The sequence below is a fragment of the Phragmites australis genome, chromosome 5, assembly GCF_958298935.1.
Source record: "Phragmites australis chromosome 5, lpPhrAust1.1, whole genome shotgun sequence".
Taxonomy (NCBI): Eukaryota; Viridiplantae; Streptophyta; class Magnoliopsida; order Poales; family Poaceae; genus Phragmites; species Phragmites australis.
Genome location: NC_084925.1, coordinates 11,977,724 through 11,993,257, shown reverse-complemented (window position 1 = coordinate 11,993,257; position 15,534 = coordinate 11,977,724). Strand labels below are relative to the sequence as shown.

The following is a 15,534-nucleotide window of genomic DNA, read 5'->3' as shown; positions in this document are numbered from 1 at the left end:
ATGTATACTAATTACAGTATATTTTAGTGTCACATCTCTGTAAAAAAACACTTTCAACTAACAGTTATACCCGAAAGTAGGGGAAAATATATGTGTTGAAAGGAACTGCAGTGCCAAACAGGCCTAAAACAATTGATTTATATGGATATTATGAAAAGCTTTAGGTACATTAATTGTTTCGAATGATCCTGATACATTTCAATACCAAATGAAGCAATATGAAATAATTAACTATATCCAGATTTTCTGATAAATGATGTACACGAAACAATAGGAAAAAGGAATGAAACAATCTCTTCAGGATAAGAACTATACATATAATGTTCCCCTGACAGTTTCTTATTGTAAGTATGTTCATGTAGAACTACCGATACTGACCACAGACATAAATTTAAGATGTATCCGCGACAAAGTCCTGGATCACCGTGCGAACCGCGACTGGAATTCTCACCGAGTGGGTACTGCCATCTAACCATGTCAAGCTGCCAAATGTGTAGCCACCTTGCACCCTTTGCCTCGCCGTGATCGTCACCCGAAACGTTGCTTTCTTGCTACCGCCACCACTGAACCTGATCACAGACGGCTCCACAGACACATCCACCCCTGCCGGAGCTTCGACCACTCCTCTGTAAGTCACATCAACCGGCCCAACGTTGGTGACCGTCCGCCACACCGTGACAGAGCCCTTGAGGTCCGGCACAACGATGGATGGGAGATTGAGCTGGTACAGCTGCCCAACATAAGTCTCGCAGTGATCCTTGGGCCCAAGGGTGCAGTTGAAGAACCTGGTGTACTCTCTAGCGTCCACGTCGTAGACCAGGCCGGGATCAGCAGCCTTGTCCGGGTTCATGTGCCCTCCGCCAAAGTCAAACGGGTCGGCTAATTTCCTCGGAACCCCCTCTGCTTGGATCGGCATGCCGAAACGGTCAGTCACAGATGCTGCAAGCGACCAAAACCAAAAAAAGATTTGAGTTAGTTACAGATGATACGAAGAGTTCCTTTTACACACATAGAGCATTGACAATGAACCATATGCTTGCCTGTGGTGACGATGGCGGACTTGATCATGGCGGGTGACCAGTCAGGGTGAACCGACTTGAGCAGCGCGACGACGGCCGAGACATGTGGGCACGCCATGGACGTCCCGGACATGAGCACATACGAGTTGCCTTGAGCTGCCAAGATGCTGACTCCGGGTGCAGCTACGTCGGGCTATTCAAATTGATGGGGAGAGAGACAAGTTTAATTTTACACATTCATAAGCCGGCGATCGCACGTATCATTGTAAATGTAACGATGAATATATATCCAGCGTTTGTTTGATGCATAGCAGATTGCAAGAGCTTGTCACCTTCATTATGGCAGGAAACACGGGGCTCGGGCCTCTCGACGAGAACGCGGCGACCCTCGGCGACAGAACCCCGCTCCCGACGACGCTCACGGCCCGCGAGATCCTCACCACCGGCGTCCTGCACGCGGCAAAGAACAAGCATTAGCTCCGCGTGGCCGTGCCACGGAAGAAACGCGCGCGGGAATCTCGCTTACTCCGCGCTGTTCGCGTAGGACGCGATCCTGTGTGCAATCTCGAAGTCCACAAGCACGCAGGGCCTGGAACCCGCGCAAAAGGTGTTCTCGAGGAGGTTGCTGTTGTGCTGCGCGAAGATCAGGCCCTTCGCCCCTGCCTTGAAGACGCGGGTAGCGGCATCGATGAATCTTTGTCCTGGCGGCCATGAGGACGCCGCCCGCGGCGCGGAGCACAGCACGACCATGCCGGTGACGTTGGTGGATGTTAGAGACTTTTCGTCGCAGCTGCACAAACGGTCAAGTTGCCATTGTACAGAGTCAAGGTTCAGCAAAGCGCACAACTGCCAAATTTGTTCTGTTTTGTGGCTAGCTATTAATTCATTTCATTACCTGTCCGCAGAAATAAGCGCGTGGAAGTCGCTGGTATTCACTGTGGCATTGTAGTAGAGTGATTGCCCCTGGAAATATAACCACATGAGTTCAAGTAAACTACTGTAGTAGAACATTATTAATTGCAATTTAATAATTGAGTAATTTCACTGCATCTGGTTAAGAGGCATCACTAGTTCAAAGATTATGCTACGTACCACTAGCTTCTCGTTGTTGCCGAGCGACATCACGGTCGGGAAGGACCGATCAATGGTGCTGGCGGCCACCGTCAGGACCCACGGCACGGCATTCTGCACTGTCTGCGCCGCGGGGCCGTCGTTCCCGGCAGCGAACAAGACGGTGATCCCTCTCGCCACAGCGTGCAGCGTCCCGGGAATCTCCTCACTGGAGCTCAGCGACAGCGAAAGCACGTCCACGCCGTCATTTATGGCGTCGTCGATGGCTGCAAGTATCGCGGCACTGCCGCACAAGCCTGTGCCCCAGCACGCCTTATAGACAGCCAACCGAGCGCGGGGCGCCCCACCGCGTGCCACGCCGGAGGCCAGGCCGCCGAAGCTCACATTCCGGACCTGGCCACCGGCGATCGTCGAGGCCACGTGCGTGCCGTGGCCTTTCAGATCCCTGGCCGACATGTACTCGCCCTTGAGCACATCGGCGTCCATGCCGCCGGTGTACCACCGCGCGCCGATGATCTTTCTGTTGCAGCTCGTGGCGTTGAACGCCGTGCCGTTCTGGCATATGCCTCTCCACCTTGCCGGTAAAGGGCCGTATCCACTGTCTTCAAAACTTCTTGATTCAGGCCATATGCCTGTAATATATGCATCAATCCATTATGTGTCTATGATTAAAATTTTAAACATTTGATTTCCAAATCAGGTAGCTAGAAGTGTGGTTGCAAACCTGTATCAACTACCCCTACGATGACATCTTCGCCGTACTTTGCTTTCTTGAGGAGGTCTGACGATGACGATTGGTAGTAGTCGACGCCAAGAAAATCCCAACTCCGAGTTGTATGGGTTTTGTGATGAGTGTTCGCCTTAACACTGATGACTCCAGGTAAACCTACGTCGAAACCATTCTTAGCTGCACTGATCATGTGAGTAATTATTCAACATGTTCTTACGATCTTGTGTTTGATTATTACTCGCAATTGTCTTGGCTTGGGATTCTGTGAGTATTGCTGCGAAGCCAGAAAACCCATGCTTGTAGCTGTAGACTATGGATTTCAGTGCCTCGTCCTTACTGTTGCATCAGAAACATGAGCAAAAGGAAGTAAATATAAGCAATCATTTGTGATTTGCGGTGATGATGCAGAAATGGCAGCTTGAACTACCACAGTACCTCCCAAGAACAGATGCGAGTACGTCGTGGTGCGATGCGGTGACCACCGATGGATCGTCGTGCTTCTTCTCCCCCATGTAAACAATGTAGAGCTGAAATTTTTATATAAAATTTTGATGTAAAAGTATCAGAATCCAGAACAAGTGACCCTCGTAAAGAGATGAAGCGAATAAGTTCACAGTTTCTGGCAAGAGAAAGCATATATCTTACTTTGCTCGAAGCATTAGCTGAAAGAGGCAGCACTAGTACTAGCACCAGTAGCAAAGCAAAACAGGAAGCTGATCGCAAATCCATCTCCGGTTTCAGTGAGTTTGTGTGTTCTCTCTGATTTGGTTGCCTTGTGCCCTCTCATGTATAAATGTATATATAGCAGGCTAGCAGCCATCAAAAACCATGAGGTACAAGAACAATACATACTTGTCCTTCTTTGCACGCGTTGTTAGGTTGCACGCGAGTAAGACTAAATCAGAGGTTCATGCGGAAAATGGAAAACTCCGTTCCTTGATTTGGTCCATCACGCTTAAACAACTACTGAACCAGATATAGTATTGAGGTTTCATATGTAACTCAGATGCAATGAACTAATCAAAATTTTCGATGACAATGACCTTATCAAATTTGAGTAAAGTGGATTGAAGTTGGGCAATTAGTCTCTGTAAGCAATTGACCTTACATGGAAGCTTCATGAGCTGCTCCTTGAACTTATAGGACCTAGTCTCGCTGCAGAGGTTAAGTAAGTGTCTCTGTGTCACCTACTAATATAGGTGGCCATATTTTGTAATGAAATTGTCAAAAGAAGTCTTTGACAAGATTGGTAGTCTTCGGACTGAAATAATTCGGTTTGTTTCTTCTCTAACAAATTAATATGGGAGAGAATATTGTTCAGGTGACTGTTTTTAAGAAAAATTACGGTCGGTGATTTCAGCCACTGGATCTTCATCCGACGTCTCTTTACCTCTTCTTCTTCTAGTAACCAAACTGCCCTGTGCTTCTTCCTCCCCTCCCACCAGCATTACATTGCTCCCCCACCCCGCCCTCCTCCTCCCACCAAATCCTCACCGCGCTAACTCGGTTTCACCGGGCAGGTTCCTTGCCTCCCGCGTCGCCAGAGGCGGAGCTCGGGCAGGGACCCAGGGCCGCTGCCTGGGCTCTGCCTTTGCCTAGTAGGAGTCGATATCTGCATGCAGCTACTATTCTCCAAAGGCAGAAAAGTATGCATGCATGCATGCTGGAGTTAGCTAATTCATTCCATGCAGAACTGCTTTCACACTAATGGTTTGATTAGAGGTAAGCACCATACTTTCGTCTCCATTTATGCAACAGGTAGTCTAACCACAACTTCTTGATTCAGGCCATATGCCTGTAATATATGCATCAATTCATTAGGTGTCTATGAGTAAAATTTTAAACATTTGATTTCCAAATCAGGTAGCTAGAAGTGTTGTACCTTTATATAAAATTTTGATGTAAAAGTATCAGAATCCAGAACAAGTGACCCTCGTAAAGAGATGAAGCGAATAAGTTCACAGTTTCTGGCAAGAGAAAGCATATATCTGAGCAATTAGTCTATGTAAGCAATTGACCTTACTCGGAAGCTTCATGAGCTGCTCCTTGAACTTATAGGACCTAGTCTCGCTGCAGAGGTTAAGTAAGTGTCTCTGTGTCACGTACTAATTTAGGTGGCCATATTTTGTAATGAAATTGTCAAAAGAAGTCTTTGACAGGATTGGTAGTCTTCGGACGGATATGATTCGGTTTGTTTCTTCACTGACAAATTAATAAGGGAGAGAATATTGTTCAGGTGATTGTTTTTAAGAAAAATTACGGTCAGTGATTTCAGCCACTGGATCTTCATCCGACGTTTCTCTTTATCTCTTCTTCTTCTAGTAACAAAACTGCCCCTGTGCTTCTTCCTCCCCTCCCACCAGCATTACATTGCACCCCTGCCTCACCCTCCTCCCCCTGTGCTAACTCGATTTCGCCAGACAGATTCCTTGCCTCCCACGTCGCTAGAGGCGGAGCTCGGACAGCAACCCAGGGCCGCTGCCTGGGCTTCGCCTTTGCCTAGTAGGAGTTGATATCTGCATGCAGCTACTATTCTCCAAAGGTAGAAAAGTATGCATGCATGCATGCTGCAGTTAGCTAATTCATTCCATGCAGAATTGCTTTCGCACTAACGGTTTGATTATAGGTAAGCACCATACTTTCGTCTCTATTTATACAACAAGTAGTCTAACCACAACAAACCCTGGGCCGCTGCTCGGGCTCCACGGCGGCGCGCCATAGAGAATAGGCACTGCCAGCTTGACTTTGGTAGTTTTAGCCTGGGTAAAATCGAAGTTTGCCCTCCAAATTTTCTAGCTCCACAATTGCACCGCCATCGCTGCTCGCTAGCTATCCTCCACCACCCGTGTCCGGTGGTGTCCCGCCTTGCTGCCCCGCCCAATGTGGGTCGCCTCTGCTGGGCTGGCTGCCTCCCAAGACGCTCCCTCTAAGCCCAGAAGTAAAGGACTCCTCTCTGGAAGCAAACCACCGTCGCCAGAGTTCACGTTCGTTGTTGACTGTAGGATCCTCCAATTTTGGTCAACTGTATTTTGGGAAGTGCGAATTAATAAAGGTACAACACGCATTACCTGAGCTGAAATCTCCAACAATTACTGAAAACAATAGTTATTTGAGTTTAAAATGAATTTTATGTTCAAGTGTCTATATTCCTGCAAAATATTGAAGTTTTTATTACATAAATGAAGCTTCTTATCTGCCTAAAAGTGGATTAAAAAATTGTATACTAATTTGAGTAAAAAGGTGCACTTCTGGGCAAATTTGGCTATAGAAAATATCTGCTGGAGCGCAATGAAAAAACTGATTTCTCTTGGTACACACACACTCTCTCTCTATGGTATTTTGCAAGGAGACACCACTTGCCTCTTCCTCTCGCCTCTTCCTCTCGCCTCTTCCTCTCGCGGTGAGGGACAACACATTCATCGATATCTCTAGCAGTGGATCCTCCCGTGAGACCTACTGGCACGTCCTTTATCGTCTTGGGCAACACCACCGCTGGTTCCGCCACCACTTCCCACCACCCCATTCACCTTCTAACACCAGCACCCTCCTCTGCACTGCGGTCAACAGGGCCACCGCTACTTCTTGCTCAGTGAACTCGAGGGGCACCGGTGAAGATGGCACCCTAACATATGTATATATATATATATATATATATATGAAAGACACACCAGCATACATGGTGATTACGGCAAATAATCTTCTAACTTGGTATCAGTTAGCCCCGATCCTATCTACCGACACGACATCATGTCCACCACGTGCCGTGACCTTGTTCACTGTCACTGCGCTTAGCTCCACCTCCACTGGTGTGACGTTACCCACCCTTCCATCGCCTTTGTCCTTCAGTGGCCTCCTCACTGTCAGGCTCACGCGCGCCAATTTCTTGTTGAGGTAGGCACAGGTGATGCCTGTGCTGTCCGGCCAAGGCCTGTTTGGTCACCTGGATGGCACCATGGTAGCTCCCCCTCTGATGATGACCGAGGGGACGGATGAGGCGGCCCGGCAAGTGCCCAATCCTGAGTACATGTATTGGTTTCAGACTGACCAGATGGTTCTCGGAGCTCTTCTCTCCTCCATGACCGAGGAGATCCTTGGTCAAATGCTCTCCTTAACCTCGGCACAGGCAGTGTAGACTGCCCTCCACTCCATGTTCTCCGCGCAAAATCGCTCGAGTTTCGTCAACATCCAGTGCCAGTTGGCATCATTGAAGAAGAACGACATGAGGGTCACCGAGTATTATCACAAGATGAAGGGCCTCGCCGACACCATGGCCATTGTCGGCCACCCACTGCAGGATGATGAAGTGATCGGCTACATCATGGCGGGTCTTAGACCTAAGTTTGATCTTTTGATGGCGTCTTTAACCGTCCTCAACACCACCGTGAGTCTTGATGATTTTTATGCCTTTCTCTTGAGTTTTGAGGCTCGGCAGCAACTTCGCAATTCTTTGACTGGTGATTTTAGCTCCTCCGCCAACAATGCCACTCGCCTGGGTGGCTCTTCCTTCACTCCTTTCCCTCGCCAGCAGGATGGCATTGCTGGTCGTGTTGCTCGTGGCGGGGGTGCCAAAGGTCGTGGTCGTGGACGTGGTGGCGGTGGTCACTACCGTCCTCAATGTCAACTTTGCGGCAAGTTCGGCCATGAAGTGCTCAAATGTCACCAGCGCTTTAATCATGCTTTCCAGTCAGACGAGTCCCATGGTGGCTATCATGCCGACAACTCTGCATCAACTGACGATGTGCATTGGTATGCAGACACAGGCACAACGGATCATCTCACCAGCAACCTCGATCGCTTGACTATGCATGAGCGCTGCACCAGCAAGGATCAAGTCCAAGTGGCTAATGGTGCAGATTTGATGATTTCGCATAATGGTCACTCTATGATTCCCGACTCTACTGTTCCTCTTGCTCTTAAAGATGTTCTTTATGTTCCTCATATTAGTCATCATCTCTTATCAGTTCATAAACTCATTTATGATAATAATGTGTTCGTCAAATTTCATAAGGATTCTTTCTTTGTCAAGGACACGGTCATGAGGAAAACAATTCTACAAGGTAGAAGCCGTGGTGGTCTCTACCCCATTCCATTTGGTCGCACGACTTCATCGTCTACTCATCATGCTTTTGTCGGTGTCAAGGTCTCATCCCACCAGTGGCATCAACGACTCGGTCACCCCTCCTCAAGTGTCGTCCAGTCCGTAGTGGGCTCCAATAATCTGCCTTGCATGCCTAGTCGTGACGGATATGATTCGGTTTGTTTCTTCACTGACAAATTAATATGGGAGAGACTATTGCTCAGGTGACTGTTTTTAAGAAAAATTACGGTCGGTGATTTCAGCCACTGGATCTTCATCCGACATTTCTCTTTTATCTCTTCTTCTTCTAGTAACCAAACTGCCCTGTGCTTCTTCCTCCCCTCCCACCAGGATTACATTGCTCCCCCACCCCGCCCTCCTCCTCCCAAGGCCCTCCCTCCCTCTAAGCCCGGAAGTAGAGAACCCCTCCCTGGAAGCAAAGCACCATCGCCAGAGTTCACGTTCGTTGTTAACTGTAGGATCCTCCAATTTCAGTCGACTGTATTTTGGGAAGTGCGAATTAATAAAGGTACAGCACGCATTACCTAAGCTGAAATCTCCAACAATTACTGAAAACAATAGTTATTTGAGTTTAAAATGAATTTTATGTTCAAGTGTCTATATTCCTGCAAAATATTGAAGTTTTTATTACATAAATGAAGCTTCTTATCTGCCTAAAAGTGGATTAAAAAATTGTATACTAATTTGAGTAAAAAGGTGCACTTCTGGGCAAATTTGGCCATAGAAAATATCTGCTGGAGCGCAATGAAAAAACTGATTTCTCTTGGAGTCTTGGTACACACACACTCTCTCTCTATGGTATTTTGCAAGGAGACACCACTTGCCTCTTCGTCTCGCGGTGAGGGACAAAACACCGTGAGACCTACTAGCACGTCCTTCATCGTCTTGGGCAACACCACCGCTGGTTCCGCCACCACTTCCCAGCACCCCATTCACCTTCTAACACCAGCACCCTCCTGCGCGCTGCGGTCAACAGGGCCACCGCTACTTCTTGCTCAGTGAACTCGAGGGGCACCGGTGAAGATGGCACCCTAACTCGGTGAACCAAATCTCTAGCCTTGCTAGAGCGTCGTCAAAGAGAAGGACGACACCATCGAACTGGAACATGAATCACGGTGAATCTTGTGATCACACGTTGTAACCCAGCATATATATATATATGAAAGACACACCAGCATACATGGTGATTACGGCAAATTATTTTCTAACTTGGTATCATTTAGCCCCGATCCTATCTACCGGCGTCACGTCCACCACGTGTCGTGACCTTGTTCACTGTCGTTGCGCTTAGCACCACCTCCACTGGTGTGACGTTACCCACCCTTCCGTCGCCTTTGTCCTTCAGTGGCCTCCTCACCGTCAGGCTCACGCGCGCCAATTTCCTGTTGTGGTAGGCACAGGTGATGCCTGTGCTGTCCGGCCAGGGCCTGTTTGGGCACCTGGATGGCACCATGGTAGCTCCCGCTCTGATGATGACCGAGGGGACGAATGAGGTGGCCCGGCGAGTGCCCAATCCTGAGTACATGTGTTGGTTTTAGACCGACCAGATGGTTCTCAGAGCTCTTCTCTCCTCCATGACCGAGGAGATCCTTGGTCAGATGCTCTCCTTAACCTCGGCACAAACAGTGTAGACTGCCCTCCACTCCATGTTCTCCGCCCAAAATTGCTCGAGTTTCGTCAACATCCAGTGCCAGTTGGCGTCGTTGAAGAAGAACAACATGAGGGTCACCGAGTATTATCACAAGATGAAGGGCCTCGCCGACACCATGGCCATTGTCGGCCACCCACTGCAGGATGATGAAGTGATCGGCTACATCATGGCAGGTCTTAGACCTAAGTTTGATCTGTTGATGGTGTCTTTAACCGTCCTCAACACCACCATGACTCTTGATGATTTTTATGCCTTTCTCTTGAGTTTTGAGGCTCGGCAGCAGCTTTGCAATTCTTTGACTGGTGATTTTAGCTCCTCCGCCAACAATGCCACTCGCCTGGGGTGGCTCTTCCTCCACTCCTTTCCCTCGCCAGCAGGATGGCATTGCTGGCCGTGTTGCTCGTGGCGGGGCTGGCAAAGGTTGTGGTCGTGGACGTGGCGGCGGTGGTCGCTGCCGTCCTCAATGTCAACTTTGCGGCAAGTTCGGCCATGAAGTGCTCAAATGTCACCAGCGCTTTAATCATGCTTTCCAGTCAGACGAGTCCCATGGTAGCTATCACGCCGACAACTCTGCATCAACCGACGATGTGCATTGGTATGCAGACACGGGCACAACAGATCATCTCACTAGCAACCTCGATCGCTTGACTGTGCACGAGCGTTGCACCGGCAAGGATCAAGTTCAAGTGGCTAATGGTGCAGGTTTGATGATTTCGCATATTGGTCACTCTATGATTCTCGACTCTACTGTTCCTCTTGCTCTTAAAGATGTTATTCATGTTCCTCATATTAGTCGTCATCTCTTATCAGTTCATAAACTCATTTCTGATAATAATGTGTTCATCAAATTTCATAGGGATTCTTTCTTTGTCAAGGACACGGTCATGAGGAAAACAATTCTTCAAGGTAGAAGCCGTGGTGGTCTCTACCCCATTCCATTTGGTCGCACGTCTTCATCATCTACTCATCATGCTTTTTGCCGGTGTCAAGGTCTCATCCCACCAGTGGCATCAATGACTCGGTCACCCCTCCTCAAGTGTCATCCAGTCCATAGTAGACTCCAATAATCTGCCTTGCATGCCTAGTCGTGAGTCCTTAGTTTGTGATGCTTGTTAGCGTGCTAAAAATAATCAACTTCCATACAATAATTCCACTCATGTAACCTTTGCTCCCCTAGAGCTTATTCATACTGATGTTTGGGGACCTACTCTTCCTTCCTCGGGGGGGGGGGGGGGTTCAAGTTTTATGTGAGCTTTGTTGATGACTACAGTCATTTTGCTGGATCTATTTGCTTTTTCATAAGTCAAATGTTGAATAAATGTTTTATATGTTTCAAAAGCATGTTGAACATTTTCTTAATTCCAAAATTTGCACTGTTCAATCTGACTAGGGGGGAGGTGAGTATCATCGTCTTCATCGCTATTTTCAGCATGTTGGTATTTCTCACTACATATCATGTCCACATACTTCTCAACAAAATGGCACTACCGAGAGGAAGGCTCGGCATCTAGTTGAAACCGGGCTTGCACTGTTGGCACACTCCTCTCTCCCGCTTCATTTTTGTGATGAAGCTTTTCTAACTGCGTGTTATCTCATTAATCACATGCCAAGTCTTGTCATTAACAATACTGTTCCTATCACCCATCTCCTCAATATTGTGCCTGATTATCCATCTCTCTGCACATTTGGTTGTGCGTGTTGGCCAAGTCTTAGAAATTACAACTCTCGGAAGCTAGAACTTTGATCCAAAATGTGTGTTTTTCTTGGCTATAGTCCTATGCATAAGGGGTACAAATGCCCTGATTGGTTCACATGATGTATTTATATCTCCCGAGATGTTTTCGATGAGACCGTGTTTCCTTTTGCTACACCTAATGCCCGTGTGGATCTATCTTTGTTATCTCCTCCTATTTCTTTCCCTTCGGTTGAGTGGAGGGTGCCCAAATGTGAAATTATGGCATGCTCTATTTATCCACTAACTCTGAAGTTCGGTTTGCTTAGCATCTGAAATTTGGTCGTCAGTGACGTTCTCAAAAAATTTGGTTGTCAACGCTATTTTTTGGAGTTGATCTTGTTTGAGTGACCCACTTGCTTGCAGTAAATGTGTACTAAATCATGTAAATATTGATCGTTTGTCATGGTTCCCGGAAGTAGAACTGGTTTGATGATAATGCTTTGGTGACTGAATTTTGTATATGTTTTTCAGAATGTGGCAGATTATTTGAAGTGTTGCTGGTTTCTTCCAAAACACAATTATCAGTGAAACGACATGTGAATTCATAGTGAAATACCCACCAATTGTCACACATTCTGAAAATTTATGTATATCATTCTCAAGAGATCTCAAGAATACAATAATCTTTCTGACAGTTCAGTTGAAATTAAATCAACTTACAATAACAAGTAACGATGGTAAATTTTGGGATACACAAAATTTGGACTGGGAACTACGTACGGTAGGCCAAGCAGACCTGAACAATTTCATTAAGAAAATATAGTCATTGTTAAGATTTACAGAGGGAGGAAGGGAGGAAGAGTGAAACAATTTTACGTAGTAATTAAGTCTATTACACCAATAAGTGAATCCATAGAACAAGTAACTGTAGTACATTTTGAGAGACACTAATTCATCCACTTAACAAATTCAAAGAAGTGAACCACTATGCAGTGGCGGAGCAGGATGGCCACAGTGGTAGGGGACCTCTTACTGTCATTTCAAAGAGCGGGTAGGGTTAACCGTTCTCTCAGGGGGCGAGTAGGAGGTAACCGCTCTCCTATAGGGTGGGTAGGCCCAGGTATGATGAAATTGGTTTATTTTTCATTTTACGTTTGTAGTGCTCAATATTAAAAATAGTGTACATTCATTCGGTGAAAAATATTTGATATTGATATGTTGCAAATTTTAGATCAAAATGGTAAGGGGGGGGGGGGGCAATACGGCATAATGGAGTTGTGATATTTTGGAAAAATATGATAGTTGTAAATTTATCGATATTTTGGACTAGTTTACGTATTGTTGGGAGGATGCAAAATCAAATTTTGTGAATAAATTATAGATGTGAAGCACTCGAGACATATTACGCGGCAATGAGATTACAAATGGCGACAAACATTACATGGGACATACGGTGGAAAACATTACATGGGACCCTAACCACGAAGACACAACAACAAAAAATGGTGGCATGTATGATACGCATAAAGACCTATCTAATAGCGTGCGACTCCTAATCATAATATACCTTAGGGAGTGAAAACATACTGGGTTACATTAGATGCTCTCTACTGAGTGCACCTAGGATATTTGCCCTTTCTCAGGGCATCGGGACCTGCCGTCTTAACGCAACAGGCCCTCTCCCATTTCCTTTCCCACTCAGCTTCACAGGCCTGAGCCACGATATGGCCCTACGTTGCCTTCCTCATGCACTCTTCTTCCTGCTGCTTCAGCCGTAGTTCCTCTTGCTGTTACTCGTACTCCCGGCGTGCATAAGCTTCCCTCCTCCACCGTATGGTCATGTCAACCACCGCTTCTGGTCTTCATTTTGCTCAATGTCGAACCATTTAATGAAGTCACAGATAGGTGGAGGAGACTGGACAAATAAAATAAGATGATAGATTAGTAAAACAGTGCGTGAAATCGGGAAAGATGTGGCTAATCTTTGTCGCTATACCGGTGGGTACTCATACAGTCCATGTTGAGACTTGTCGTATTGGTAGTTGGCACACATAAAGAAGCGTATGCCATAGGTGTAGGAGATGTCCTGGGACTCGCGAAGTCTACAAAGGTCGCCACAGAAGCACATCAGTGATTCGACCCCCTGGGGGATGAAAATCCCCCAATATATCTTGGGTGGGTTTGGTGGAGCTGAGGAAGATATTGCAGTTGAGAGAACTGTGAAATGAGTGGTGTATTCATGGATGAAGGTGGGGTTATTTATGGTGGCGGAGGCAGGTGCATGGAGTGGGTGTATGGGCTTGGCGGGGGGCTGGAGCATTTGATTCCCTCTTAAAGATTGGAAAAGTTGTCGCATTGATGCTGGGTAGAGATTCCATGTGTCAAGATACATGTGTTGTCATTTAATTTATGGTTAAAGCTCTCTCGTGTGGTCACTTCTTGTTTACAACCTGCGTAAGGATAAAGGTGTTATCATTTCATAGTTAAAGTTGAGTCATGTGGTCACTTCGTGTCTGCAGATTATACCAGGACAGAGGTGTTGTCATTTAATGGTTAAAGTTGAGTCGTGTGGTCACTTCGCGTCTAAAGCTAGACTCCCGACAGAGGTTTCAAGTGGTCACTTCGTGTATAAGTAGTTTTGTAAGAAATATTTTTGTAGGTCTATTGTGAACTATTTACTATTTATACAAAGCTGAGGACGATAGAAAGTAGCGTATGGTCATGTTGGATTAAGAAATGCAACAAACGTGCGGTCAAATTGGAATAAGAAATGCAGTTATGACATGGTAAGTAGACCATAGAGAGTAGACACGTTCAAATATGTAAGAATAGTTCGCTAATCGAAGATGCATATGTAAGTTACAAAAGCAAATGTACAATCCTATTGCTGTCTCCCCCGCTGATGTCGGCCATTCCCACCATCATGGTCCTGGTGCTGCCGCCGCTGGTTAGCCCTCACGTGCCCCCTAGAGTAGGTTAAGGCGTCGGGTGGATCAACCTGCCTGGTAGGCCTAGTAGGGATCAAAGGTGTCGAGGCCTCCTCCTGGGTGTGCTATGTCCGAAGTGGAGCACTGGGCAACTGGGACTGCGGGACAACGTCGTAGTCCTGTGTGCCCCTGAAGAAGTCCCTCATGAGGTCGAACGGGGGGGGGGGGGAGTCTGGCCCAGGCTCATCCTCCTGACTCGGGTATGACGACTGCGAAGGTTCCGCCGGTGTCCATGTGTATTGATTGGAGGGGCCTACGAATAGATGAATTTATTAGATACAGAAAATATGCAAATAAAAGTATTTGTATAAAATGCAATATTGTACCTATGTAGTAGTAGGTGCAGTAGTAGATGGACAGGCGTGCGTGTCATAGTAGGGGGCGATCGGTGATGGTGGGACCAGTCGAGGTGCAGCTGAAGACGGTCTAGTCTCATCTCCGTTGTAACATGTGGATAATATTAGATATACTATTGAATATATTGAATACAGCAATGTAGTGTCGCCCATTACCTGAGTTGCCTGCAAGAGGTAAGGGTGTCAGCACTGGGTTCGGTCTAGGTGGCAGCATCAAGACATGTGTAGGTGCACCTAACATTTGTTTGAAATCAATGCATCAATAACAAATGAATATCTCTAAACGTCGTGTGTATGAAATATCTGTACCTATTGTGCCCAAGCATGTAGGTTATGGTCTAGGTGGTCGTGTGGGTGCCGACCCCGGTGGACAGCGTTGCACATCAGACCTCCTGGATGACTCTGCGTGGACGCCACTCGACCTGGGAGGAGCCCCAACGACGTCTGCTGTGGCCCGAAAAGAGGTAAGCTTCAGGACTCACGTGATCTTGTCGAAAACCCGCTTGACAAACCCCGCTATATCCGTCGCACTGAGCTGCACCCCTTGTCTGAGGCGGTCCATGGTTCCAGCCACGTCCCTATAGATATCATAAATGATATCGGCTTATAGAAACAAACAAGATATGAGAATTCCAGTTTATAATTGTTCTTATGGGATTATATGCTAATTAAATGAGATGTTAATTACACATACCGCTAATGCAGCATCCTCGTCCCAATAGCCAAGGTAGGCCTCTGTAGTCGACGCGACTTGGTGTGGGACAATCTCTGGGGTGAAGGTGACCCGTGTACATGTACATGGCACATACCACCGCAGGTACTCCTCGAAGCTCCGCTCATCAAAAGGATGAGCCTCCTCCACGACATCCTCAAGGGCATGGGACCATGCTGAGACGTACGGCGCCAAGCGATCTGCTCAGAGGTTGCCATCCAGCTATCCCTTTCGT

General features: G+C 47.0%; 1 protein-coding gene across 1 annotated transcript; it reads right to left on the bottom strand.

Moving 5' to 3' along the window:
- Positions 1 to 219: 219 nt before the first annotated feature.
- Positions 220 to 3,803, bottom strand: LOC133917459 (subtilisin-like protease SBT3.9). The gene is made up of 10 exons (XM_062361358.1): positions 3,466 to 3,803; positions 3,256 to 3,347; positions 3,059 to 3,156; positions 2,815 to 2,976; positions 2,112 to 2,722; positions 1,915 to 1,982; positions 1,546 to 1,809; positions 1,352 to 1,469; positions 1,041 to 1,212; positions 220 to 939 (listed from the first exon to the last, which is right to left on the bottom strand). The coding sequence occupies exons 1-10, from the start codon at positions 3,547 to 3,549 to the stop codon at positions 392 to 394; spliced, it is 2,217 nt and encodes a 738-aa protein (XP_062217342.1). The 5' UTR covers positions 3,550 to 3,803; the 3' UTR covers positions 220 to 391.
- Positions 3,804 to 15,534: the final 11,731 nt, after the last annotated feature.

Coding starts and splice junctions, on each gene's coding strand:
- LOC133917459 (XM_062361358.1), bottom strand. CDS start 3,549: ATGGATTTGCGATCAGCTTCCTGTTTTGCTTTGCTACTGGTGCTAGTA. Junction 3,157..3,255: donor CTCGCATCTGTTCTTGGGAG/GTACTGTGGTAG, acceptor CTGATGCAACAG/TAAGGACGAGGCACTGAAAT. Junction 1,810..1,914: donor GCGCTTATTTCTGCGGACAG/GTAATGAAATGA, acceptor CCGTTTGTGCAG/CTGCGACGAAAAGTCTCTAA.